The sequence below is a fragment of the Ceratotherium simum genome, chromosome X (assembly GCF_057802395.1).
Source record: "Ceratotherium simum simum isolate JZ-2026a chromosome X, ASM5780239v1, whole genome shotgun sequence".
NCBI classification, from domain to species: domain Eukaryota; kingdom Metazoa; phylum Chordata; class Mammalia; order Perissodactyla; family Rhinocerotidae; genus Ceratotherium; species Ceratotherium simum.
In genome coordinates this window covers 75590623-75617477 of record NC_141940.1, presented here as the reverse complement: position 1 = coordinate 75617477, position 26855 = coordinate 75590623, and the positions used below count along the sequence as shown (strand labels likewise).

At 51.9% G+C, this 26855-nt stretch overlaps 1 protein-coding gene across 3 annotated transcripts in view; it reads left to right on the top strand.

The window, feature by feature from the left end:
* STARD8 (StAR related lipid transfer domain containing 8) overlaps window positions 1-26855 on the top strand; it is a 59139-nt gene that overhangs the window by 18151 nt on the left and 14133 nt on the right. The window contains exons 1-2 of one of the 3 annotated variants that reach the window (XM_014794904.2): window positions 1385-1518; window positions 8623-8726. The exons of 1 other annotated variant lie outside the window; for it this stretch is intronic. Coding sequence is in view for 1 of the 2 variants with exons in the window: in XM_087426999.1 (XP_087283125.1) it covers window positions 1410-1518 (109 nt within the window). In the remaining variant the exon portion in view is untranslated. Of the gene's footprint in view, window positions 1-1372; window positions 1519-8622; window positions 8727-26855 lie in introns of those variants that run through there. One more of the 3 variants, XM_087426999.1, reaches the window with a different exon arrangement.

Below are 26855 nucleotides of genomic sequence, written 5' to 3'. Positions count from 1 at the left end.
AGCTCTGACATTGAGTCTATGAAAAGTGGGTGTAAATCTCATGCAAATCAGCACTCAGGAATGCGCAAACTCCTCTTCCTTTTCCTAGCCTGTCCCTCACAAATGGGGCCGCTTAACTCTAGTCTCCTGGCACAAGGTATGGAGACGATAGGGGGAGGGGCTGTGACCCTCATCTGTGTATCCCCTTATTATTATTCCCATTGTGTCATGGAATTATTATGCTTATGTTACAGATGAGGAAACTGAGGCTCTCAGAGGAAAAATGGCTCAGGTCATGCCCCAGTTAGTGCAGAGCCACTATTAGAATCTTGCTTCTCTTACAGGCCACCACAAGTGGAGTAGAAATGACCAGGTTTGAGAGCTGGCAACTTTCTGCTTTCCCTCCATTGCACACAAAGGCAGATAGGACTCCCCACCATCCCCAAATCGGGGAATGCAAGTTTCCTTGCTGTGGGTGGAGGTTAGGGGTAAGGAAAAGGGTTATGTAACTTAGGCTCCTGGGTCCAGGCTTTTTTTGTGGTAGATTCCCAGTGCTGATTTCCTTGAGAATAAAAGCGAATCTTTCTTTATGCAGACTGTCTTCTTGTGCCAGGCACCAGGCTCAACCCCTTTAGATCCTCACAACAGCCCTGCAACATAGAGATAATTGCCCCCACTTAGGTGACGGCCAAGCCATTTGTATTCTTGGGCCTCAGTTTTGCGTCTGTTAACACGAGAGTCTATAAGGAATGCTTCTGCTCATAAGGTCTAGGATACTCTTGGCACTGCAAGGGTTTCAAGGTATCCTTGCTGGAACCTAGGGTCCCTTGCTCTGTTCAGACAGACAGAAAGCGGGCGTGGGGGGGACAGTGATAAGTAGGGGGGTGGGGGAGGCTGATGAGTGAGTGAATCAGTCTGCCAAGATGGCGGGAGCCATTGTTCCCCACTCCATCTGGCTGTTGCAGCGGGTCTTCCGCCATGTTACATGGTTGGTGAGATTTGGGGTAGACAGGAGGTGGAGGGGCTGACCTGGTGACTAAGAAGACCCTCACTATCTCACACTGCTCAACAGAGCAGGAAGGAGTGGGATGGTGGTGAGACACCTCTCAAATAGTGGGCCGGAGTAGAAAAGGCTAGAGGGTGACTCCAACCCAGGAGAGGAGGCCCAATGGTGATGGCGAGGCACAGTAGCAGAGCTAAATGAGTTGAGGCCAGTGTAGGATAGAGAAGGGGGAGTTTCTTCTCAAGATGGGAGCCTGGAACTTTCTAGTCGCTACTGGGTGGGGGGGCGGGGCAACCCAAGCCGTCACTCCCTCAGCCCCTCCCTTCCTCCGCGCTTCCCCGGCTGTCCGCTCAGTCCGGGTGCAGCCACCCGCGGCGCCAGAGTTCAGGCTCGCTCGCCTGCGGGGTCCGGAGACGCTCGCAGACGCATGGCCGAGGCGCGGGGCTGGAGGCCAGCCTTGCGGCTCCCAGAGCCCCGGACGTGGACACCGTGGGGTGTGAAGGGCACCCGGTGGGACCCGCCGTGCTGGAAACCAGGTGAACAGAGCCGCGCGGACCCTGGCGGGAGGTCAGGGCTGGTTGCCCTTTGCTGAGCGCCTTCGAGCTGCCGACCCAGCCGGCTCCGCAAAGCTCCTCTCCCCCTCGCGTTGTCTTTGGTTCCAGTCCCGTTTTCATCTATTAGTCCTATGTACGTTTGTCTAAACCCCATTCCTGGCTGGCAGTCCCCGTTTGCAGACCTTCCACCCCCGCACGCCTGCTTTCTTCTGATTCTTAGCCACCCCAAGATGTCCCATCCTTTTATCAAGACTCTGTCTGGCTTCGTCCCTACCCACCTCTCTCTCTCTCTGCCTTCAGCCTCCACTCAAAAAGAACATTTTCGTTATTAACATATAGTAGGCGTGTAATAAACAGTATATCCCTTACCCCTTATGCCTCCAGCACTTTCTTTGTTTCTGCCCCTGGCGTCGTACTTCCACCCTCCTGTCTGTCTTCCTGTCGCACTATATGTATGACCCTCTTCATTCCATTGTTTGTCTGTCCTTCTGTCCCTCTTTTTGTCTCTATATCCTTGGGTCTTACTATCTAGCTGGTAGCTCCCTACACCCCCCATCACTCCAAGAGCCCCTTACCACCTCACTCTGTCCTCTAGTTGCATGACACAGACCAGCCACCACGGCCACACCTTTTCAGTCAGTTTGAATTTCCTAAAAGTTCCATCCAAAGGCCTGTTTCCACTCCAACAGGTCTCCCAGACTGCCTGGCACTTTGTCTTAGAAATTGAAAAAATTTATATTTCTTTGAGCACTTAAAAAAATTTCCAGGCTCTGCCTGTTCCTTTTCCCCAGTAAATTCTCCCTTACTGCCGCCCAAATGGCAGGGAAGAAATAGCAAACCAGGTTGGGTTTTTCGACGAAGATTTGTCATGGAACATGAACACACTGAAGGACAGGCCCCTCAGACATCCTCAGATCACATCCTCTGATTGTATATATGTAGACACTGAGGCCCAGAGAGGGCAAGACTCTCACCTAGGTCACACAGCCTCTCAGTGATAGAAGCTGGGTAGGAGTGCAATGTCCTGGCTCCTGATCCAGGAACCTTGGTGGGGGTGGGGCCGAGGAACCACTTTCTGGTGTTCCCTGGGGGTCCGTTGATCCAGAGACATCAGGTGTCTGATTTCAGAGCCTTGCTGTTCCTCCCCTCTCTCTGTCCTCTGGGACCTCACTCGGCTGCCCATCTGCTTGGGTTGGGCATTCTCCCTCTGGGGCTGCTGTTGCCTTCCCCACTGGCATGGGAGCTCCAGGAAGGCAGGGACCCTGGCTGTTGGGCCTATCTGCCCTGTTTCCCACCTCAGCCCCCTGACAGTGCCTGGGTGCCCATGTTGACTGACAGGTTGGTACATATGCATAGGGAAACCCTGGCCCTGACTGAGGGTCAGATCAGAACTTTTATTTAGTGAGAATGTGTGTGTGTTTGTGTGACAGTATTGGGAGGGGGAGAGCTGTGCGGGGGGAAGGGCCCACTGAGAGAGGACAGGGATTCCAAGGCCAAAAAGGGCTCAGACCCTTTGTTGAGTTGCCCTCGAGCCACTCCACCTCATCAGATGCCCTCTCTGATGTCATCCTGGGGCCTCTGGAGGGCTGTCCTTCAGGGAAAGGAGACAGGGTGGGTGGGTGGCCGGGGGTGGGCTCTGTCTGCCTGAATTGAGATTGCCAAGCCCTAGAGACCCATAATCACAAGGTTGGACTGGGCCTGGCTCTGGGCAGTGCCTGTGAAAGCTACTCTCCCCCCTACCCCCTGCCCCAGCAAGCCCTCCAACTTCATGGGCACCGGATCTGGTTGCAGCATGAGGTGAGGCTGTAGTGGGCTGATGATGAAGCCTAGGGGTGGGAAGGAATAGCCTCTTTCCTCCTCCTCCATCTTCTTCTCACCCTCCCAGGTTTTGTCTTGGGAGCTGCTTCCCTAGACGGACATGTGGAAGGGTCCCAGGCAAGGGACTAGGATCCTGAGCTCTATTCAGGGGCTCTGGGTATCCACCGCTGCGGGGTAAGTGGGGCAGCACTGGAGGCAGAGGCCAGGTCTCCAGCCTTCTGGGCCCTTTCTTTGCCTTTCACCTCAGCCCTTCGCCTTCCTTTTTCTCACTTTCCTCTGCTCTTTCTGACCTGGTCCCCAGCTACTGCCCATCCTCAGAGGACCCTCATGCCTCCACCGCCCCCTTTCTCTGCAGAAGCCCCATGGATGTTGGGCTTCTGGGAGCCCCACTCCCACGGAAACACACAGAGAAGTTCACAGAAGCAGAGAATGTTCTGAAAAGAAGGGACACAAGAAATTAGGACCCAGCCCTGTTTTTCCAGATGAGGAAACTGAGCTTAGCCAGGAAGAAGCAAGCTTGAAGGCTGAAACGAAATCATACAGAGGGGACTCTTGGGGAGGTGGGGTAGAAGAAAGGTTCCTCTGACCTCAGCTGCTTGTATGTGTGCATGGGGAGGGTGCAGGGCAAGGCGAGGGGGCTTGTGTTAGAAGTGGGCTTGCCTTTGCTCATTTCCCCTCACCACACTGTGACCTTCCTCTGAAGGACAGGAATGGAGTGGGGCATAGGGGGGTGGGGGTGGGCATCCTGCTCTGGGTGTCTGTGCCAGTCACCAAGTGCTCTGCCCAGGGTGACCTCACTTATTCGTTTGGGCCAAGGCAGGCAGACCTCCCCGAGGGAACCAGGTGTGGGGGGTGCTCCATCTGCCTGCAGCAGAAAACCCTTGGCCCCTTTGAGACGGGCCAGCAAAGCCAGGCCAGGGGCCCATCCTGGGTGTAAAATGGGGCCCATCACACTGTCACGGCCCAATGGGTCTGTTGTGTGGATGCTGGGGGCCAGTGCTCCATTAAGCTGACACTTTGTCTCGTGTTTGTTGGGGGGAGGGGGACGGGCTCTTGAGTGTCTGGGAAGGAGCCCGGGACAGAGACTGAGTCGCCTTGGGTTCTCCACTTTCAGCCACCTAGTCCAAGTGCCTGGAGGTGGTCATGAGCTGCCCCTACACTTTCCTCTCAATGGCTCCAAGAGGCAGGTGGGAGGGAATGAGTGCCTCTATGTCCTGGCTTAGGGAGGGGGAGCCCAGAGAGGGTAAGTGACCCCTGAAACTCCCCTGGCCTGTGCCTGGCTCTGCCAGTGCTTCAGCTCCCCTCACAGCCAGCCCAGGGGTCCCAGCCCAGGGCTCCCAGCCTGGCACAGAGCTCCCCCTTCCAGGATGCTGTGGGAAGTGGGATAAGCTCAGCCCGGGCTGTGGGCTGAGAGGGGGTCTTTGTGCTCCTTCCAGGACATAGCTCTCTGACCCCCATCCACAGTTGGCAATGCTCAGTGAGGTGCGTGTGTGCTCCTCAGCTTTTCAAGCCCCTGCCACCACTGCATCCCCCCTCCCCACATCTGGCCCTACTCTGGCTGACCCTCTTAGTGCAAACCCCCCTGACATGGCCACGACTCCTCAGGAGTTTTTTCATGAGCTGCAACTATCCCACCTTTTGGGAGCCTGATCAATAGCCCCCTTTCATGAGGCTGGGTGGGGGCCCCAGCCACTGGGGAGCAGGCCTTTACCCTCCCAGGCCTGACTGGTGGGCTTTTGATGAGGCATGCAGGAATGTGTGTGCAAGTGTGAGAGCGTGTGTGTGTGAGGGCACCCATGGTCATGTGCTGGGTGGAGCTGGTCCGAGTGTAATTCATTTTCCCCTCATGGCTTCTACTCCCCTTTTTTCTTCCCAGCTCAGTTCCCTGGAATTATTTGCTACTGCTCCTTTAGCTCCATGGAAAAGAGTAGTGGAAGCATCTGTTTGGTTCCTTCCTGACATTACCCTCAGCCATTCCAGAGTGGGGTAATGGGTCTGCCTGCAGCAGCCTGAGGGACCCCCATTCTTAGGCAGGAAGGGGTGTAAGAACTGCTGTAAGTCCTCAGATAGGTGCTTATTGGGACCCAAGTGTCTCGGAGTGAGGCTCAGGGTAATGGTGTATGGAATTTCTCTGTGCCACCACCTAGAAGAAAAGGGCTGATTGGCCCTGGAAAAAAGCTTAGCTCTGCAGCACCTTCAGTGCCATCCTGCCACCTGTCACCACCCTTTCCAGTACACTCTCACATCTATTGTCTCAACTTTGCCCACTAGGGATTGTACTCTACCCTCATTTTACAAGTGAAGAAACTGATGGTTGGAGTGCCACAATGACTTGCCCTGGGTTACATAGCCAGAAAGTGGTAGAAGTGGGACTAGCATCCAGCTCTCCTACTTCCTGATCCACAGCTCATTCCACCATTGCTCAGTGCCTCTGTTTAACCATATCTGTCACCATATCTAACACTTAGAGGCACTTTCTATGTGCCAGCCACCATTCTAGGTGTGATTTAGCCCAGTGGATCAGCTTAGCAGCCATATAAGGTCAGGATGGTGATCATCATCACACTGTACAGTTGAGGAAACCGAGGCACAGAAAGTTGGAAAGCCTAAGGTCACACAGCTAGCAAGTAGCAGAATTGGGCTTTGTACCCAGGCTATCTGGCTCCAGAATCCATTGTACTGTCTTTTGTATGACACAGCTGAGCTGTGGTAGTGGTAGAATGAGGGGAGCCCTATGCCTCAGGCATAAAAACACACACACATGCACCCTGAGGCTTTTTCACCTGCCCTCGGCCTGCCCTCATGCACTGTATGTTTCCCTGCCTCATGGCTGAGCTGGCATCCAGCATAGTAGAGGCAGCACTATAGGACACACAGGGAATAGTGGGGGCTCGTGGAAAAAGGGACACCAGGGACCTAAAGGCTCCAGTTACTTCCAGAGCCACTCAAGATGCAGCCCAGAAAGGAGCCTGTGAAAAGGCACCATTTCCTCATCCATTCCAGGCACCATTACTGAATATCTGTTCTATGCAAGACTCGGGCTTAGGTTGGGGGGTGGGGTGGCTCGGGGAGCAAAGGCTGGCAGTGGGATTGAAGGGGATGAGCTATCTTTGTCGTTCTGAAGAGGCTGAGCTGTCCTTGCCTTTCTGAAGCTCATGGGATAAGAGAATGAGATCAAAAAAGTCCCAAAGGAATAGCCTAGACATCGCTTGGGCCATTTCAAAATGTCACAGTGTGCGTGGCAACTGTTAGGATCGTAGCTTTCCCTGACTATTGTATTCACTTAGTAATTCAAAAGGTGTTTTTATTGAGTAGCTACTCCATGCCAGGCACTGTGAAGCCCTTGTTCTAGTCATTTATAGCAATTACTCTTTTTGTAGGTTTAGTTCTTTCTGTAGTTTTTCCCTTTTGTAGTTTTCTGGTTTGATTGCCTTTTTTTTTTCTTTTTAAAGAAATGGGTGTCTCAGAACCCAACATATCTGATTCAGTTAAATGTATCTACTAAAAGGTAAGTTGGGTTTGGTCATATTCATATGATTGTAATTTCTTCATGGTTGTCCCTTGAATATCTTTCAACATTCATTCACCCATTAGTAAATATTACTGAGAAACTACTGTAGGCACTGTGCTTGGTGCCATGGGGTGGATAGAATTGGTTCTGACGTGGTTTCCTGCCCTTAGGGAAGCTATAGGATCACTGCAAGACCCACACTTTTATATCCTAGCGTTTTCCAGAAGCAAGATAAGTTTGGCTCCAACTCAGAGCCTTAGGGATGCTTACAAATATAACAGCCCAACCTCAGGAAGGAGGTCATCTCCCTTCCCACCCACCATGAGGGTTCCTGACTCTGGGTAGAATTTTGTTTCCATGAGTGAGCTGTGTACAGGCCTCATTCACATCCAAGACCCACAGGGACATGGCTCATCTTGAACAAAGTGCCAGCTGCAGACTTGCCATTGAGAGGAAAGGGGGGGTACACACGGGAGGTAGCCTCCTTCATCATTTCTCCTCTGATTCTCATCAGGTCTGGCAAGGAAGGAAAGTGGGAGAATTCCAATTTGGCCTAGAAGACTGAAGGCCAGACAAGAGGGGGGCACCTGGTGCTAGGTCTGGCTCTGCCATTGCCTCGGGTGACCTTAAGAAAGTTGCTGTCCTAAGAAACATTACTTTTTGCTCTCAACCATGTTGGCTGCTCTAGCAAACAAGTTAGATGGATGCAGTCTCTGTTTTTTAGGAACTTCAGCTTCATTTCTCCCATCTATTAGGTATAGAGAAAATAACTGGTGTGCATGTTTTGTCCCTGCCATGGATTTGCTAAGTTAACTTGAGCGCGTCATCTCTTCTCAGTTTCTGTATTTGTAAATGTGGAGGATGGTGGTTAGATGGCATGGGGTCTTGGGTACTCCCAGCCCTGACTAATAGGAGTCCCCAATTCAACAATGAAATCAAGGTTGTGAACTTGTGTTGGAACTTTGTGAGGAAAGGCAAGAGAGAAATCAAATCTTAACACTCTGTTGCGTACTGAATTTAAATGGGCTTTCTGGTGGTACTTGCTGTCACAACTCTTGGGAGCCCTCTCTTGCCATGGTTAATGCAGATGCCTCAAGTTTTCCATGCATTTTTGGGGAGGTAGAGTTTGAACTTGGAACGGAGAGCTGGGGGTAGTGGGGGAAGTTGCAGATTGCTGGAGCCTGAGCAAGGTGGGAATGGCAACTTCTTGCTCAAATATCTAATATCCCAGTTCTGTCCCGGTTGCCCCTACTCACCCAAGAGATCTTACCCAAATTGTATTTTCTGAACGGCCCATAAATTATCCTCAGTAAGCCACCGAACCTTCCTGTGCACATGGCTTATGTATTTAAATTCCCCACACGGTGCCAGACACATTCAGAGCTCAATAAATATTAGTCTCTGTGCCAGGCCAACTCACTCCTTCGCCCTCAGTCGCTGGCTCTCGGCTTGCGCCTCCTCCCCCCGCTCCCCCACCCCCAGCGGTGTGACCTGAGGAAGAGGCAGCGGCGCGGGGATTGGAGGAGCCAGAAGGCAGAGCCCCGCCCACCACAATTTGGGCAACTATCTAAGGAGTCCGGTGGGCCGGACTGTGCCCTCATTGGTCCAGGGGCCTGTAGGTGGGCGGGGCACCCCTACCGCGCAACTCGCCGTGCCTCCCTCCCCACCTGCGACAAGAGCAGCGTCGGGTTGACAACAGCTAAGCAGCCGCGGCAGCTGCTCCTCTGGCTGACACCGTTACCCCCGTCTGATCCCAGGCTCCGCGCGTGCTCCGGACGGAGCAGTCACGCCTGTGCTCACCTCCAGCCTGCTGGCAGCTGTGTTGGGTTCTCGAACCCAAAGCGGTGGACGCGGCCTCCAGGTAGGAGTTGGGGCGACGGCGAGGGAAGATCCGGACGGACGGGGCCGCCTGGGCTCCCTCGCCCGCCTCGCTTCTCTGGCGCGCTCCAGCCGGCCCCCGCTCTTAGCGGTTCGGCTGGGCAGGGTACACAGGAGACGCAGAGGAAGCGAGCCGAGCCACCTTTGCCCCTGGGATTTGGGGTTGGAGTCGCCGAAATTGGAAGACCCCCGAACCCGCAGGCCGCACTTCTCCCAGGGAAGCCTTGCGACTGGGGTGGTGGAAGGCGGCTGTCCGCCCGTTATCTCTGGGCCTGGCTGGAGTCGGGAGCCGCCGCTCTGGGGCTTTGGAGGAGGGCTGGAGCTGGGCGTGGGTGGCGGAGTTCCGGGCTCGGCGGTCTGGTCACAGCGCTTCTCTTACTCTCTTCTCCTTCCTCTGCTTTTAAGGTCATTTCCAGGAAACTCCTGGTCTGGCGGTATGGGCTTTCCCCTCCGCCACTGCCTTCCCTTCTGAGAAACGCCCCGGACTTTCCTGGTGTTGTAGCCGTGGGTATCAAGAGAAAACCTTTGAATAAGTCGCATCCTTCAGGGCTGTTTCCCCATGAAGTCCAAAATGGGTTTGGAATAGAGAACTCTGAGGAAAGGCGTTTTAGTGGAAGTTTTTGGGATTTCCAAATTAGGTAGTCGGAGGTTCTCTCCATTTCTCTTCTCCCAAGACTCTTTCAAGTTGAGCAGTGAATTACGACTCAGGGAACCGGGGTTTAGTTACTAATTCATGTGACTTTAGGCGAGTCTTACTACTTCTGTGGGCCACAGTGTTTTCAACTGCACTTCAGGTGGTGGGCTGGATTTCAGTATGTCAAGGGCCAGTCTCTTCTGCCCTGACGTTTGATGACTTGGTGCACGGGTCCAGGCTCTTAACTGGCAGGTAAAGGGTTATCTCTGAGATGCTTGGGTCGACAGGAGCTATGTAGATGGAGAGCTCTGTGGTGTTTATGCAACTAAACCACCTGGAAAACCAGTCGTGGGGAGGGTGAGCAGGACAGCAGCCAGACTGAAGCTGGAGAGGGTTGGGGCCAATGTAGAGCCAGGATCCCAGAGGTTAGGTGCCCCAGATGTTGGGCTGGAGGGCCCTGGCTTGTCTCTGTCCCACTCCACTTGGAGCACCCAGGTCTGCAGACCCAGGAGGAGAGGGTGATGAATCACACCCAGGGCTATTTTCAATCCCTGACTCCTACTGTGGGACCTGTTTCCACCCCCACTCTAGGAGTTGCTGTCCCCACCCACTGTCCGTCTGTCTTACTGCTCTCTGAATTTTCCCCTCACTTTCATCCTCCTGGAATGAAGGACAGACAATTCTTGTCAGGCTATGGGAGGGCAGGCAGCCCAAGGGTGTAGAGACATTGGTGGCTGCAGGTGGTTTCCGAGTGGTTGATGGAGTCAGCAGGAAGAGTGTGATGTGCATGATGGTGTTGGGGTGGGGGATTCTTTCACCCTAAGGCTACAGCTACCATATCGCTGGACATTCTGGGCTGGTCCTCATTTCTGGGATTTGGCCTTTGTCCAACTATATTTTGAATTTGGGATTTGGAACTTCTGCTCCCTGAGCCTCTGTAGTTAGCCCTAGAAAACACCACGAGGACAGAGTCCCGTCTCCCCTGTTCGCTTGCCTTCTCTTTACCCCTTAAGTGACTCTTGGAGAAGTATGCTAAACCTCTCTGTACATCTGCAGCTCCCCCCACTCTCCAGTCTGGAGAGGAGAGGGTATTGGGAGATGATATCTGGAGGTATTTAGAGCAAGAAGAGGGGCTGAAGGTGTGCAAAGGGGCTGTGTGCCCTGTGTGAGTGCTGGGGTGGGGGCATGAGTGGTGCAGGGAGGATGGAAGGGCCTTCTTTTTTAAAGCACAACACCTCCTGAGTTTAAGCAGAGAGGCAAAGAAAGTGGCACAAAGAGGCCCTAACTTTGATCCTCTCCGTCTTCTTGAAGTTTTAAAATTCCATTATTAGGACTATGGATTGGAGAGGGAGCAGAAGACCCCTGGAGCCAGGTATAGAGATAGCAGCAGTGACACAAAAGCAAGAAGATCCCAGAGGGAGGAGAGGATGGAGTCTCTAATCGGGATGCTGTCACAGCTGCCAGTGTTTTTCTGCCAGGAGACTCCTGGAGCTCCCTGTTCTAGCTGTGGAAAGTTCAGGTTCAGTGGATGGCAGGCTTAACAAAGGCAGGCTGCGCCCCCACCTTCTTGGAAAAGGTAGGGCACGGGGTCTCTGGCTGGAAGAAAGAGTTGTCTCTGGCTTGAATAGAATAGAGAGAACTTTTTCTTGGGCTCCCAGTTTGGGTAGGATCAAGTGTCATGACGCTGAGCCTTTGGGAGGCTGTTATCAGATAAAATAGAGATACGGAATCTCAAAGATGCAAGGCCTTAGGATGGGAAGTGTGAGGTCCCCCGCCCCGCAGCCCTAAACAGAGTAGTTGAGCACAGGGCTGTGCACATGGTTGGTGTCAAGTGTTCATTAAGGCTCTATTCATCTGTGACTCAGGGTTTTGGCTTTTGTGTGTATGTGTGTATGTGTGTAGGGGGGTCCTGGTACACTTGAATCACTGGACTGGAGGCCATAATCTGGGCCTTTGTCACAGTCTGAAGTGCTGTATTTGTGTGTTGAGTCTCTTCTTGCCCAGCCCTCCACCTTGGGAACTGGCATGCCAACAGTTGCTGTCCCTGTTTACCCCACCTGTGCAGGGACTGTAGAACTGGATGTTAAGTTCCTCAGGAGTCCAGGGTGGCATGGAGCAAAGAACAGGGGGCTGGGAGCTGGATACATGGAGGTTTAACTCTAGGCTCTGTCGCTCCACTTGACCTCTCTTACTCTTGGTTTCTACCTGCTTTTTCCACTTCACTGGATTAAACAAGGGGATCCATGGCTAAGTGCTTTGTAAACTACGAAGTGCTGTGCTAGGTCTTGTGGAGGACACAGAGTACAACCCCCACCTTCAGGGAATCTACCATCTAGTTTGGGGGTTAGTAGCATAAATAATACATGAAACACTAAGTCTTTCCTCAGTGAGGGCTTTTTAAAAAGATTATTATGAAGAATTCCAAGCGTATATAAATGTAGAGATGGTTAGTGTAATAAGGCCCCATGTGCTCATCACCCAACTTCAGCCGCCATTAGCCCATAGTCAGTCCTTCCCTATGTACACCTCCGTCTGCTTCACCCTCTTTTTTGTTATTTTGAAATGAATCCCAGACACCTTATCAATTTATCTATAATTAGTTCAGTAGATATCTCTAAAAGATAGGGACTCATAAAAAATAGCCATTGTACAACTATCACACCTAAAACAGTCCCTTAAGGTCATCAAATATCCTGGCGGTATTGATTTCCAATTGTTAAGAAGGACGTTTTGCCCTGGCAGGCCTGACCAGGGAGCGATTGCTTTTGCCTGAGAGGAAGGTGACTGACAGAGGCAGTGACATGTGAGCTGAACCTTGGAAGAGAGGCCCAGGAAAGGTCTGAACAGGAGTGATTATGGAGCCCTAGCCCCTCATTTTACAGCGCCGGCTGTCCTGCCTCTGCGGCTCTGGCTTCTGAGGCTGACTTGTGGAGGCTTCTTCTGGAAACTTGGTGCCTTGGATCTCTAGCGGTAGATGGGAGTTCTAACTCGCTCACTCGCCTACCCAGTTCCAGGGCCTCCTAGGAGCTTGAGGTCGGCAGGCCTGGGAGAATTCCTGGGAGGGTGCTCTCCTCCTGGCCCCTCCCCTGCCCCTGGCTCCTGAGGCCAGTTCGGAGCAAAACAGGATGCATTCAGGATGAGCGTCTTTCCCAGCTTGTCATCTAATCACCACGGCCCAGCTTGGAGCTTCCTCTCTCATTTATGATAAAAACCCTCACTGTCTCTCTTTTCCCTCCCACCCCAGTAAGGGTGTGCTGACTTCCTCCATATCCGGGCCAGCCCTCCTCCACCCCCGTGGAGGGCTGAGGGAGAGCTTCCCTCATCCAGGCCTCTCTTCCCACAACCGCAGAGCAGGCTGTGAGAGGGAAAGAAAGACCCCATGAGTGCTCTCCCTGGCTGCAGCCTCCTGTTCTTGGGCTGTTCTTGGGAAAGGAGTGGCTCCTTTCCAACAAGCTTGGGGTCTTGCCACTGCTTGGTTAATGATTGAGCCACCTAAAACCACCTTGGAAAGTCACCTCTAGTGAATGGCCATTAACTACCTCCCTGTCCACCCTAGGCCTTAAAGGGACCCCATCCTGAACCCATACCTTCCCCCATGGGGACATTGACAAACATTCAGTCCTGGGAACTTCTGTTGCCAGGTAAACTTCTGCCCCTCTGTCTTAGCTTGGGCAAACAGAAGTAGTTAGTCACATTGCTTGAAAGACACACATTAAGCCTGGGTGGTATTGAGAGGGACAGGAAGTTGAGTTGATAGGGATTCAGACGGGCAGTGGGGTAAGCGGTTTTTTTAGGCGTCAGAGTCAGAAGGGAGTGGGGATGTTTCCAGCAACAGTTGACCCCTTGCTCTTAATTCAAAAGTCTAAAAGAGCAAGAAATACCCACCCAAAAGGTCAGCTGTCACTGGGGTTGGAGTTGGGCTGTGTGTGTTGGCTGTGTGGTTGGGCTGTTTTCAGTACAGCTATAGGTCTGTCCACACCAGGCTGGGACTTGAGCTGCCAGCCACACTGCTGCTGTTGCTGCTGCTGCTGCTGCTGCTGTGAGGCTGAGGCCTCTGTAGTGGAAGAGGAGGCCTTCCTCAGAGAGCCTGTTTCTTGACAACCAGTGGGAGTTGGGAAGGGTCACGCTAGGACTGAGGTCCAATTTAGAAAGCTCTAAACCACAAGCAGTTTTCTGCAGTTTCAGCAAGAAGAGAAGGAACCAACATTTAGTGAACTCTGTGAGCCTAGTATAGAGTCAGGAAACCTGGCTTCTGGTTGTTCCTCTCTATAGCTACCTCTCCATGAGTGACTTTAGAGAGGACATTTGCTTTCTCTGGGCCTCAGTTTCCACATCTTTAAAATGGGCAGGGCAGGTGACATGGACTCAGTGGTCTCTCAGGCTCCCTTCCAGCTGTGAAAGTATACGTTCCTAGTCAAGACTTCTTTTGTATCCACAAGGCAAGGGTGAGCTGGCTTCAAATTCTGCCAGGCCCGGTCACTAAACATTCTCAGCTGGCTGGTCAGTTTGGGCTGGCCGTGCCTTGAACTGCCACAGCTTGGGTTTTACTTGAGCATGGGTTTTTAGCCCCTCCCCATGTTTGCATCTGTCCCAGGTCACCACCCTGTAACCCATTCAGCCACAAGTTAATGAGTGACCTGCTCCCCCTGGGTAGTACCAGCCCAAGATGCTCCTGGGATCCCAGGTCTCTGTGGGAACCGGCTGAGGGCCTAGCCAGCTCCAGTCACCTTTGTGCTTTCTCCCATGACACCCCAGAGGTAGGAAGCAGAGAGAGCACGGGGGAGAAGGGCCTTCAGAAGGCACTCGACCCAGCTCTCCTTCTGAAGCTTGGGCCTTCCTGCCAGTGCTTGTGCAGCTCCTGTTCACTCATCTTCAATACCTGGGAGAGCAATGCTTTAAGGCAGTTGCTTTCATTCATGGAATGTCTGAAAGTTTTTTTTTACGTTGAGCTGAACTCTGTCTCCCTGTGGCTTTTACCTCAGGGTCCCAGCTCTGCACCCTGGAACCACCTAGACCCTGTCTACTCTCTAACCTTCAGGAGTCTGAGGACAGAAAATGAGTCCCTCTGCATCTTCTTCAGGCCAAATAGCCTCAGCTCCTCCAAGTGCTCCTCTGGGGACCTGACCTGCCCCCTTCCCAGCCTCATTACTCTCCTATGCACATGCTACTGTTGATGGCCCTGGGGGCAGGATATGAGGCTCCAGAAGCCCCTCACACTCTTCTGTTTATTTCTAGCCTGAACTTTTCCAGAAGACTTCTCCATTATCTTTTTCTGGTGACTCCAGCAGGTAGATTCTGAACCCTCCAAGTCCTGGGTCCAAACATCTCATACAGCTCTCTGATTTGTTTGTTGTTTAGGTCCAGCCAGCTCTCATGATTGGGGAGCCCTTGGAGGGTAAGGGCCTTCTTCTTGGTTTCCCTGTAGCAGACGGAAAGCCTGTTGAGAGGAGGTGCTCACTTTGATGGGTTGACTGTAGGTTACTGTGTGGGGGCTGCCAGTGTATCCTGCTTTCCTGCCACTTGCTTTTGTCTCTTGAGCTGGTGGGGATGGGGTGAAGGGGATATTTTAAGGAGCACTGAAGCCAGAAATGAGTATGAGCCACGCCCACAGTGGGGCCCAGAAGAGTGAATCAGACAGGGGGAAACACCAACTCAGCCATTCCTCTAGCAGTTAATGACGATGACAACTATGAGTCCTCCCATTTCTTTAAAGTTTCCCAGGCACTTTCATTTCCATGATCTCATTCTGTTCTCAGAGCAGCCCAATAAGATAGACAATGTGATCCCCCCAGTGTGATCCTTGGTGATCCCCACCTAAGGCCCAGGGAGGGGGAAGGCACGGTCTCCAGGGAGGGCGACGGCACGGTCTCCAGGGAGGGAGGATTTGGAACCCAGGTCTCCTGACGCTCAGCCCTCCCTGCTTCCCCCAAACCACACCCGGCAGCCAAGGCAGCTAGGGCTGACTCGGCAGCTTCCCTACCACAGAGGAACCTCTGCCCAGGCTGCAGTTCTGTTCCCATGGTAGAGGGAGCATCTTCCAGGGGAGGTGGCTGAGGATTTCCTGTCCTTTATCTGGGCTGGCCAAAGGCTGGTCTGTCTGAGGTGTGAGATAGGCACTTGCAGCCAGCTTTTTGGCTCTAGGCTGAGGTCAAGTCAGGCTGGGGCAGGGGCGGGGAGCTTGGGAAGCACTTGGCCCCAAACATCTGGCGTCAGCAGCCCCCACCTGAGCAGGGGCCTTTTAAATGGGGGAAATAAAGAGGGGCATGTGGGAGAGGGGCTGTCGGGGAAAAAGGAGACTCCCCCTCCGCCGTTTCCTTTAAGGTTCTTATGGCTAGCCAAATAATTAAAAGACAGGTTAGCAGGAGAAAATAATACCAAGTTTAATAACATGTATACATGGGAGAAACTCAGAAATGAGCAGCTCATCATTCTGCCTAAGCTGCTTGCTTAAGTATTATAGCTAAAGGTGTGGAAGGTGGTGGGGGGTGGGGGTGGTGGTAGTGGTTTGGGATTTCAAAGGGGAAGAAGACAATTCACATGGAGATAGAAATGCAAATGTTTGTCTGACAACTCTTTTCAGGGCCACCTGTAGAGAATGTGGCCAGAGAGAGAGAGAAATTTTGATAAAATGGGCTTGGTGCCTTTCCTGTCTTTCCTATCGGCAGCATCTTATTTTACATTATACTACACCCATCATGTAACAATGGCTCCTTCCTGAAACAGATCTTGTATGTGAAATTCTTTAGGCAGTTTGGGAGGGGAAACTCAAATGTTCTTCCTGAGTCTTCTGAGTCTTTATTGTCTTCATCTCGAAACAATCTACATACCAGAGTGGTGCATCTTGGGGTGGCCTGCCCTGAGCACCATCAGGGCCAAAGTGGAGCCGAAGCAAAACACATCCTGAGTTGTACACACGGTGCCTAGGGCAGAAGAGTATAATGGTGAAGAGCAGGGGCACTGGGTGACTTTGGGCAAATCACTTAACCTCTGTGAGCCTTCATTTTGTCAGCTATGAAATAGAGATATGTACCTACCTCATGGGGTTGTTGGCTATTAAATCCAAAAATATAAACAGAATTCTCATTATTATTGTTTAGTACTGCTTTCTGCCAGCTTGTCACTTTGCTGTTTTTCACTGACCTGGGGATATGCAGTGCTCAAACCTGCCACCTCCTGGGCATTAGGTCTGGAATTTTCTGTCACTTCAGATTCCACCTCGTCTAGAGAAGCTCTCCCTGGCCATGCCCACCTACAGGCCTCCCTTCCTCTGGCCTCCTTTAGTGGCATTTATGACACTACAACAAGCTGTAGTTATGATGATAACACCAATAATAATAGTGAACTCTTCTAAATTCTTGACACATTTCAACTTTCTTAGCTCCCGTGACAATTCTGTAAGGTAGGCACTGCTATCATCATCCCCATTTTACATACGAGGAAACTGAGGCAAGGAGAGGTTAAATGAAGAACTTACCCGAGGTCATGCAGCTAGGGAGTGATGGAGCTGGGATCAAGACCCAGGCAGACTGACTTCCCTGCCCACACTCTTAGTGACTGTGCCATGCCTCTCTCTCTCCCTTTTGCAGATGCCTGGCCAGGAGGCAAGAGCTGAGGCTTAGGTATCCCTTCTGCCCCTGACTGGTCATTGCACCCACCAGTGATCAGTCACTCCTGGGCAGACAGTCGCCAGGTCCTTGCCTGCCCGGCCCCCAGGTGGACAGATGAGAGAAAACTCTAAGTATTGGGTATTGATGCTTGAAAGCAGAGCTGCATTGGAGTGGAGGAGGATGTGCAGGAGGGAATTGGGGGGGGAGGGTTCTAACATCAGCAGCACACCCGCCTGATTAGCACCTTCCAGCACTGGGGGTGGAGAGCAGGGTGCTGAATGGCATCAGGGAAGAAGGGACATTTTAATGAGCTGTCTTGACAACCAGGTTGCATTATTTAGAAGGTGTGGGTGGTTAGGGGTAGGCAGGAGCCTGGCTAGATTAACTTGTGATCCTTCCAGCTGGTGTGGCCCATGCTGGAATTGAGTATGGGGTGGGGGGGTTTTGTCTAGAAGCTCTAGCCCTTCCCCTCAATGTTCCCACCTCTGAACTCTTGGGTGTTGCAAGCTTCCTTCTGTACCAGCTGCCAGTTCCATTGCTCTGGGCCGGGTAGCAGCTCTGGTCGAGTACTCTAGGGGAGTTCGGCTTTTGTTCAGTTTTCAGACCTTGGTGCCTAGCATAGGGCCTGGCACCGAGTAGGTGCTCAAGCAATATTAGTTGAATAAGTGCACAGTCAAGAAAGAGTGGATTTGGAGGGGAGAGCTTCAGGAGGCTGACATGGGAACAGATCAAAAGGGGGGCTATTCGCATTTAGACAGGCTGCTGGCCCCATCTGTAGTCCAATACAAGCCACTTGACCTTTCATAGCCTCAGTTTCCCCATTTGTGCAGTAGGCCTGCTTTGGACAGGGCTCTTGTGGGGACCAAATGAGATATGGGATGATCAAGTGCTTTCTCCACTGATGGGAAGTTACTTCAGGCTAAGAGTTCATACTGCAAAAACCCTGCTATATGTTTTTTATGTCTACGGCCTAGATGATTTCTCCCATTTAATGAGGAGGATTCTAACTTGGTGGCCCTGATTCTGGAGCCAGACTGCCTGGATTTCCATCTTGGCCCACCACTTCTTAGCTGCAGACCTTGGGCAAGTTACTTGATATCTCTGGGCCTCAATTTTCTCATCTGTCAAATAGAAATATTATCATAGCACTTACTTCACAGGGTTGTTGTGATGATTCAACAATATAAACCATATAAAAAGTACCTAAAGAAATGCCTAGGAGATAACAATAACTCAGTACCCTTTGGCTGTTATTATTATTACCTCAGTTTACACTTGCAAAAAGCTTGTGTTGTCAGTACTATGATCATATCTGTATTTTACGGATGAGGACACTGAGGCATAGAGAAGTTAAGTCTTCCCCAATGTGATCTGTATAAAGTGCTTAGCCCAGGGCCTGGCACATAGTAAGTACTCAGTAAATATTAGTGTCTCCCTTATTAATTATTATTAATAATTACATTCAGTATCATAGCACAGCCACAGCTAAGAAGTAGCAGAGCCACCACTAAAAGCCACATCTTCAGATTGCTGGTCTGTTACTCTTCCCACTGTACTCCAAAACCTCTATGCTCCTAGGTGTTATGCAGCCATTAGGCCACCACTTTGGGTTCTCCTTCCCTTCACTCCACCATGGCCTGAACATGCACATTGTTACTCCCTGCTCTCAAGGGTCTAGGCCCCTGCCCTCTCCTTTGTGCTCAGCCTCACAGCCCTCCTTTTGGCTGGCCACAGGACTCAGGGGAAGGGTTGTGTCTGCTGGCTCCCAGAGGGAGAACAGGCCCCGCCTGAGGAGGCTACTTCTCTCAGGCCCATTTCCTTTCTGTCAGAGACAATTTTCTCTGCATCTCAGGGTGGGGCCAGGCTCCTTCAAGGCATTTCCTACCCGGGAGTTTATATTTGGCCTCAGCAGAAGGAAAGGGAAGTAGGCAAGGGGAGTGGGATGTAGAAGTGCTGGCACAGGGTCAAAATGGGTGACTGCCAAGGCTTTACAGGCCAGGAGAGGGAAGCAGGAGATGGCACGTGATCCTTCTCTTAATTGAGCTTGGATGCCCTCACGGAAGCTTGGGATGGGAGAGCTAGGTGGTCCTTGAGGCCAGAATGCCTCTACCCTCAGACAGAGTTCATTTTTCCTTCTCACGTCTCTGGGCCTTTGTTCCTGGCCCTGTGGTTTCTGCCCTGGTGCAAGGTGTTCTGCCAGTCAGCGAGTTGCTGAGTTGCAGGTATGTGCTCACCTCTGGGTCCTTGCTGTGGTGATACCAGAGGAGAGGATGGAGTCAGAGGCCGACACACTGTCTAGTTGAGAAGCAGGACTTTCTGTATAGGTGTTGCCAGAACATTTAGTAGCCCTTACTACACTGCAGTAGAGATACTGAGACCAACAGGACCCAGTGCAATGGAGCTCTGGTTGAATGGGGGAGATAGACTCATGTGCTGCTGAGAAGGTAATGGGAATGTATAAAGGGCCACTTAATTTAACTGAGCCATTGGGTGCTAGGGGGTTGGTGAGTGGTCAGAGAAGGAAGCCTTCACGGTAGGAGATGCTTGACTTCCATCTTGATAAACAATAGGAGTTTGCAACTTCGTCAGGCTGGGTCTAGAGTGTGGAGAGCCTCAAGTGCCAGGTAGAAAGCAGTCTGATGTCTGCTCTGGGCTGTGGGCAGTGGGGAGCCCGCTGGGCTACAGAGTAGGAGAGTGGCCAGGTCAGAGCTGGGCTCTTGGAAGAAGAAGCTAGCAGGATGATCTGTTGGAAGGAGAGACTGGAGGCTGGGAACTTGGAGAGCTGAAGTAATCCAGGCCTGAGAACCTAGAGCACAGTTGGGTGTGGGAAACCAAGACCGTTTGATGGAAAAGTTGATAGAACTTGGTGACTAAATAAATGAGTGAGGAGAGGACAGACCAGGATGACTGGAGGTTTAACCCTAGGTGTTTGGTGCCTTTGGAGGCAGGAAATCAGGAGAGCCAGATTAGGAGGGGAAGATGGGTTTGGTCTTGGTACCCACTGAGGACCCTCACTTGAGTCTCCCAGAAGAGAATGTGCAGGAAGAGGCTACCTCTACTGAACCAGCCACTGATCACACATATGTCTGCTCTGGGTCTAGATTTTGGTGAGTGGCTGTTAGAAGATGGAGAAACTGAGGTAGTGGCTTGCCCAAGGTCACCCAACAAGTTCCTAGTGGAGCTAAGGCCAGAATGTAGTTCTACTGACCTTCAATACAATACTCTTTCCACCCATATTCTCCTCAGTGGAGAGCAGTTACCACTGGTCTAACATCTGCCCCAGACCGGTTAGGCTGGCATCTCTTGCCTGCAGGCTGGGGACTGGAGGTGATGGAGTAGCACATGACTTACTAAAACACCTGTCTTTCCTTGTCACCATGACCTTGTCAGAGCACCTGGGACTGGTTTGGGGGCAGGATCCCCTGGGGGCAGGAAAGCTAATGGAGCGACTGTGGCAGAGCAGGTGACAGCTTTGAACTTTGCTATCACAGGGAAGCCATGGACCAGGCAGGAATGTCAGCTGCCTGCTTTGGCCTTGCTGTATCAAGTGCTGGCCTAGGAGACCACAGGCAAGGCTGACCCTGGACCCAAATTCTCAAGCAGCCCTAGCAGGCCAGAAGTCTGGTTTAGCCACAGGGCCCTCATGACCCTCTCTCACAGCTGCTATAACTGCAGCTCAGGCCACAGCTTCATGGTGGGGACGGACATGGTTGGGGTTCCTTGTATAACTTCTATATTTATAAAAGTTCCAAACTAGAACTGCCACCTCTCCCTGGCTGACCCTGCAAGGGGTCCACAGTGTCCAAAGACAAGGGACCTCCATTGAATATTGCGTCCATTCTTTGCCTTTCCTCAAGACATCCCCAAGGTGGGGTGGGGCTGCTTGGAGGTGCCTGAGGCCCCCAGGTAAGGTGGAGGATGACCTTCATGGTCTCACACTTCAGGTTTGGAGTCAACCTTTCTTTTGTTGTGGGGCTGTCCTGTGTATTGTAGGAGGTTTAGCAGCATCCCTGGCCTCTACTCAGTGGATGCTAGTACTATCCCTCCACAGTTGTGACAACCAAAAATGTCTCCAGACATTGCCTAAGTTCCCCCGGGGATAAAATTGTTCCTGGTTGAGGATCCCTGTGGCCCTGTGGCTGTGATGTGGACTTGGAGTGTTAAGGAGAGAGGGGTATTAGAGTGGAGAGCCACACATGTGAGCCTGCCACTGACCAGCAAGAAGATTCAGTGGCTTCATTTTGTTACCAGTCAGTCCCATGGTGCTGTACCCTCCTGGGCTGTTTGCCTTGGTGGTACCTCAGTTGTGACAGAGAGACTGCAAAAGTGTTGCTTGCATGGCCCCAGGAGCTTGGCATCCAGCTGTAGCTCCAGCTGAGACTGAGTCTGGCATCCGAACAGGTGCAGTAGGGGCAACCTAACAAGCTGGAGGCCAGCCAAGTGTCTAGCACAGCCAAGCTAGGCTATTTGAAATCCAGAGGCCCTTGCTGCGGCACCCCTCCTATGAGGTTGGAATGTGGGATGAGAGCTATTTTGGTCTTGTCTTCCTTCCTCCCTCCACCTCCCTCCCCTGTAAGAATCTAGTTAGAGTTGTGATTCCAGCTAAGAGCAGCAGGAGCAGGGAGAGACAACAAGTGTACCTGACCTCCCAGTGGACAGGATATTGCAGATCCCCTGGGTCAGGAGGGAGGGTCTTAGCAGTCATGGAATCCATGATAGCTCTTAGTACAGGCCCTTGTGAAGGTCCCTGTCCCTCGGTCCCTGAGAGAGAGGTGGCATAGCCAGGCAGTCACCTGTTGTAGCATCTCTACCAAGGTCACTGCCAACCTAAAGGGCTCCTTTGTGCAAATTCAAATGAAGCGCTGCCGTGGAGGGATCCAAGGCTCCAGGCTGAGTGGGCACGTTTCTTGTGGCCTAGGCCCCTTAGTGTGTCCTTACGGAAGGGTGACAGGAGCTGGTCATAAGCTCTTGGGGCCAAATGAGATATAAGCCCTCTGCCAAAAGGCCAACATCTCCTCCTTAAGTGGGGTCCCTCTCTAGGAGTGGGGTGGGCAAAGGAAATGGGCCTTGCGTCAACCAAGAAAAATGATCTGAGAAGCTGTTTGCCAGGACCCAGCATTTCCCAGGTACAGCAGCAGGGCCTGGAGTGGTAAGCTGCCTCTCTACCTACCTTGGGTACCAGCTTGGCCTCACAGAGCCCACCTTGAGAACTTGGGTTGTCACGTAGACAGTGGCATTCCAGGTTTTTCTCCACCCCTCAGAACGCTGGCTTTTCTTCCTCTGCTCACTGAAGGTGGGAGAGACCACGCTGATACTAGACCTTGCTTTGGAGACACCCATCCTATGGTGAGGGCCATGGAAGAGATGCCTTTCCAAATAGGAAGCTAAGTAAGGTAAAGGAAATCAACATATTTGTTGAGTGCTGCCTTATGGAATAAGCTAACTGTGAATAAATTACCATCACAAACACCACAGACTTGCCCTCCCCTCTCCCACCATATGCATTCATATTTCTGCTCATTGCTCTCACCTTCCGCACTTGAGCCTGGAGAGAACATGGGCCAGTGATTAGAATGGGCCTAAGTGTGGCTTCTGGCTAGAGTCTTTCCAGAGACCTATGCTGTGGCTTTTCAACTGGCCACATCTGTTTAGGGTAGTGGTTCTCTATCTTGGCTACACTTTAGAATCACCTGGAGAGCTCTCCAAAACAAATAAAAAAACTAACCCTGTCCCCAGAGATTCTAATTTAATTGGTCATGACTGGGATTCAGGCACTGACATTTTTAAAAGCTCCCCAGATTATAATGTGCAGCCCGAGTTGAGAGGTTACTGCTCCAGCAGTAACAAGGACACTTTGATCTGGGCCTCTGTGACATCTACCTGTTGCTTGTCCTGGGCCCTGTGTCTTGCCTGGTCCCTAGGCCTGAGCTGGCCTTTCGGTTGGGAGGGAGGAGGCTGAACTGGGTCCTGGGCAGTTCTCTCACAGCCCATTGAGTAACCACAAGGCATAAGGACTCGAGTTCTTCAATAGTGGCGTGAAGAGAGTGGAGTTGGTGACATTGGCTGGTTGAGGCCTGACCCCCTGCAGCTTAGTTGCCTATTGTCTTCTCTTTTCTGCCTAGCTCTCTTTCTCACTTCTTTACAACTAGGACATAATCTGAACTGAGCCTTAAAGACTATGTGAATACAAAGTTCAACTAGTCTTAATCAAAGCAGCCCTCTCTAATGATAGCATTCATACAGCCACTTTCAAAACCAGACGAAACCCGACCAAATCCACGCAGTAACTATCAAGGTAGGCAGGAAAGTTGTTAGTCCTCACTGTATAGACTGGAAACCAAAGCTTAAAGAATGAAGGAAGTTGCCTAAGATGACTTAGGCAGCAAGGGAGGCAGCTTGACTAGAAAAAGCTTTTTTTCCCACTCAGTTATCATCTATGGGCATTATTGCATTTCCTCCATGGGAAATGTTGCTGCCTTTTTCCTGGGTGCATAAACTCTACCCCTGTTCATATAGCGTTTCTCAAGAACAGAAGCCCTGCTTTTGTCCTCATTCCATCCTTCTCTGCATAGAATAATGCTCCATGCTAAGAGGACCCCTGGTACGTGGCCTGTGTAAGTATAGGTGCAGATATTGTCACTGACCTCTGAAACTGTCCGCTGCTGCTCAGCTGTTCCCTCTTTGACACTCCCTGCAGGAGACCTGTGTGTGTGGCCCTGAGGCCTGAGTTTACTCTGGGGCTTTCTAGTATGCCCTCTCCCCCAACTCTTATGGCTCAGATCAGCTGGGCCCCTCCCAAGGGAAAGAGTCTGGACTTAAATCTCAGTGGAATCCAGCTTGTGCCATCTGAGTGCCGTCCCTGCCTTCTCCTGGCATATCACCCTAGCCTTGGCCAGAGCATGGCCTGCAGAAAATAGCAGTTGAAACTACTGGAATCTGCACATCTGGACACAGAGGCAGGACCAAGGGCCACAGACATTTCTACATCACTCGCCTCAGCCTGCCCAGTGTCACTCTCCCTGCCAGGCACAAAGGACTATCCTCAGTCTGGGCCACCTGGGCCCCAGCCCCAAGGTGAATTGACTCTACTGGGGGTGGGTGGTCACTCCTGGCCCCAGCCTGGGCAGGCTGGGACGGGTGGGAGGCATGAAGGCAAAGCACCTTAGCTCAGCCCTTAATAACCAAGACACATGTGCCTGACTGCTCCATCTGGGAGGGAGCCTCAGGGCCTCCCCACCCTCCATAATGTAGCATATTGTTGGGAGCCAATGTCCCTGACATCCTGTTGAGTAATAACGCATCACATTCTCCACATTCCTGCCAGGGAGGGCTGCTGGGGATTCAGTCCATAGCCCTGCTTCAGACTCCGTGGCTGCTTTGTCTATTGGAGCTCTTGTGGCCTCTGAAGCTTCTGCCTCCTAACCTCACTTCCCTGAGCCATATTCTCTAATTCCAACAATGAGGTGGATGCAGCCACTTTCCAGACCCAGAAGGGAACACTAGCTGAGCCTCTTTCTCCAGTTTCCTCTTTTTCCTCAGGACTCTTCAGTCAGAGAGGGAAGGGAACTCATTTGTTGAGTGCTTGGTACTGTGTGACAGGGTTTTTTTTTTCTCTCCAGTATTTTATTTAATGCTCTCAGTAGCTATTAGAAGTGGATTCTATTACCCCCAATTTATAGAGCAGGAAACTGAGTCTTAGAAAAATTAAACAGCTTGCCCAAAGTCGGAGAGCTGGTGACTGGAGGCACTGGGATTTGAATTCAGGCTTGTAACTCCACTAGACCAGAAGGGGCAGCAAATAGTTCGGGGGCCTGGAGTTGGTCCCTTTGAGTCTAAGCCCTTTGTTTACCTGGCATCTGAGGGCAGGTGGCATAATTCAGTGGAAAAGAGTGCTGGACAGGGAATTAATAGATCAAGGTCACAATGTCATCTGTGACACTTTAACTTTGTGCAACTTGGAAAATTCCCTTGGGCCATAGTATGCCCCATACTGTGGCTTTTAAAAAATACTGATTTGGAGAGTCCCACCACAGACCAATTAAATCAGCCCCCAGGGATGTTGCCCATGGGAGTTGGCATTTTTTAAAAGCTTCCTAGCTGATTTTAATGCGGATCCAAGGGGGAGAATCCTTGAGCTAGGTGATTTAGGCCACTGCCTCTCAAACTTTAATGTGCATGCAAATCACCTAAGGATCTACTTAAATACAGATTCTGATTCACTAGGTCTGGAATTCTGCATTTCTAGCAAGCTCCCAGGTGATGCTGCTGCTGCTGCTCCAGGGACCACGCTTTGAATAGCTGGGGGCTACAGGGCTCTAGGCAGGAATGAAAGACCTTGGCTCACACCTGAGTGAGCTGGTCCCATTCCTGCCAACCTGGGTAGGGCCACTGCCTAGCACTAGGGGAGCAGGCATCCCAGCACACTCCATGGGCTCCATGACTTGGGCAGGTGGTGCAGATGTGTAAGACACAGGACTTCATCACTTATTCTCCCACCTCCTTCAGGCTTAGGAAGGAGGACGGAAGTAATGGGCAGGCAGGTGCCTCTCTCCTTCCCTCTCCTCCTCTTTCTTCTACCTCTAGGCATGAATGACTGAGGGCTGCAGTGGACTTCAAGGGTGTGTTCCTGACATGCAGGCCTATCTGTGGGGATTGTCTCCCCTGCCTGGGGTGGCCATACCAGACTTGTGGCCCTTTAGGGGTCATTGTCTCTTTCTGTGCTTGCCTTTCTGGAAACTCTGACGTGGTCTCTCCTTTGGCACCTCCCTTTGTCCTAATGACAGGAAAGCAGAGCTGGCTGCTGGAGGGGCTCTGAGGATGGGAAGGGCCTCCTCCTGGGGGTGTGGGAGGAGCAGGAGACAGGGAGGTAGTTGTGGCAGCCGGCTTTGCTGTCTTAGCAGCAAAACCATGTCCCTCAAATGCTCCCTCGCACCGTGCATGAAGTCCCTTCTGGCTGCTCTTATCACGTCCCCCAGACCACCACTGGCCTACGGACCTGGATCCTTTCCCAGGCCTGCATTGCCCCCGGCCAGAGGGGCTGAGGTACTGCTAGCTGGGCTCTGTGGGAACAAATGCTTTCCAGGACCTCTCAGAGGTCCTGGTGATTCCTAAATCTTTATCACAGGTTAGAAAATTGCAGTAACAAAAAACACGGACACACACACACACACACAGATACAGGTGCATGCACAGACTGAGGGGCCTGTAGCCGTGTGTAGACAGGCGTACAATCCCACACCGATCCATATGGATCGTGGACATGAGCAAACTGGGCTACAGCTATACGCAAAGACAGATGCTGGGGCAGCACCGACCTGATGCACACACTCACGAAAACGCACAGGTGTTCATCTCTGCCCTGCCCGTTTGCCCCGAAAGCCCTCAGGGACTCCAGGGGCTTCAGAGCCTTCTCTTTGCCCTTTCCAATCCTCATCAGTGTGTGGCCCTTGAGGAGCCTGTTATTTTTTCTGACTGACTTCCACCTTCCCACGCTCTTTCCTCCTTTGTCTAGCCACCCAGCATCTCTGAAATACCATTTTGTCCTTTTACTTATCACTCCTGGCTGCCAGGATGTCACCCTGGATTTCCTTGTGGGAAAGCATTGGGAAGAGAGAGTACTTCCTGTCTTGGAAAAAACCTACCAGTCTCCTTGGAGTCCCCTGGTCACAGGCGCTAAGGAAATAGAGGAAATGTTGGGGGCAGGACTCCATGGCCAGAGCAGCTCTGCTAAGCCAGCAACCTCCCCTCAACCCCACAATGCCAGGTCCCACGATCCCAGCCCCACTGCTCCCTGGCACCACCTGGGTAGGGAACAAATAGCTGCCTGTGTGGTTCCAGGGCTTTGCTGCTGGTACTCAGCCTGCCCTGGCCA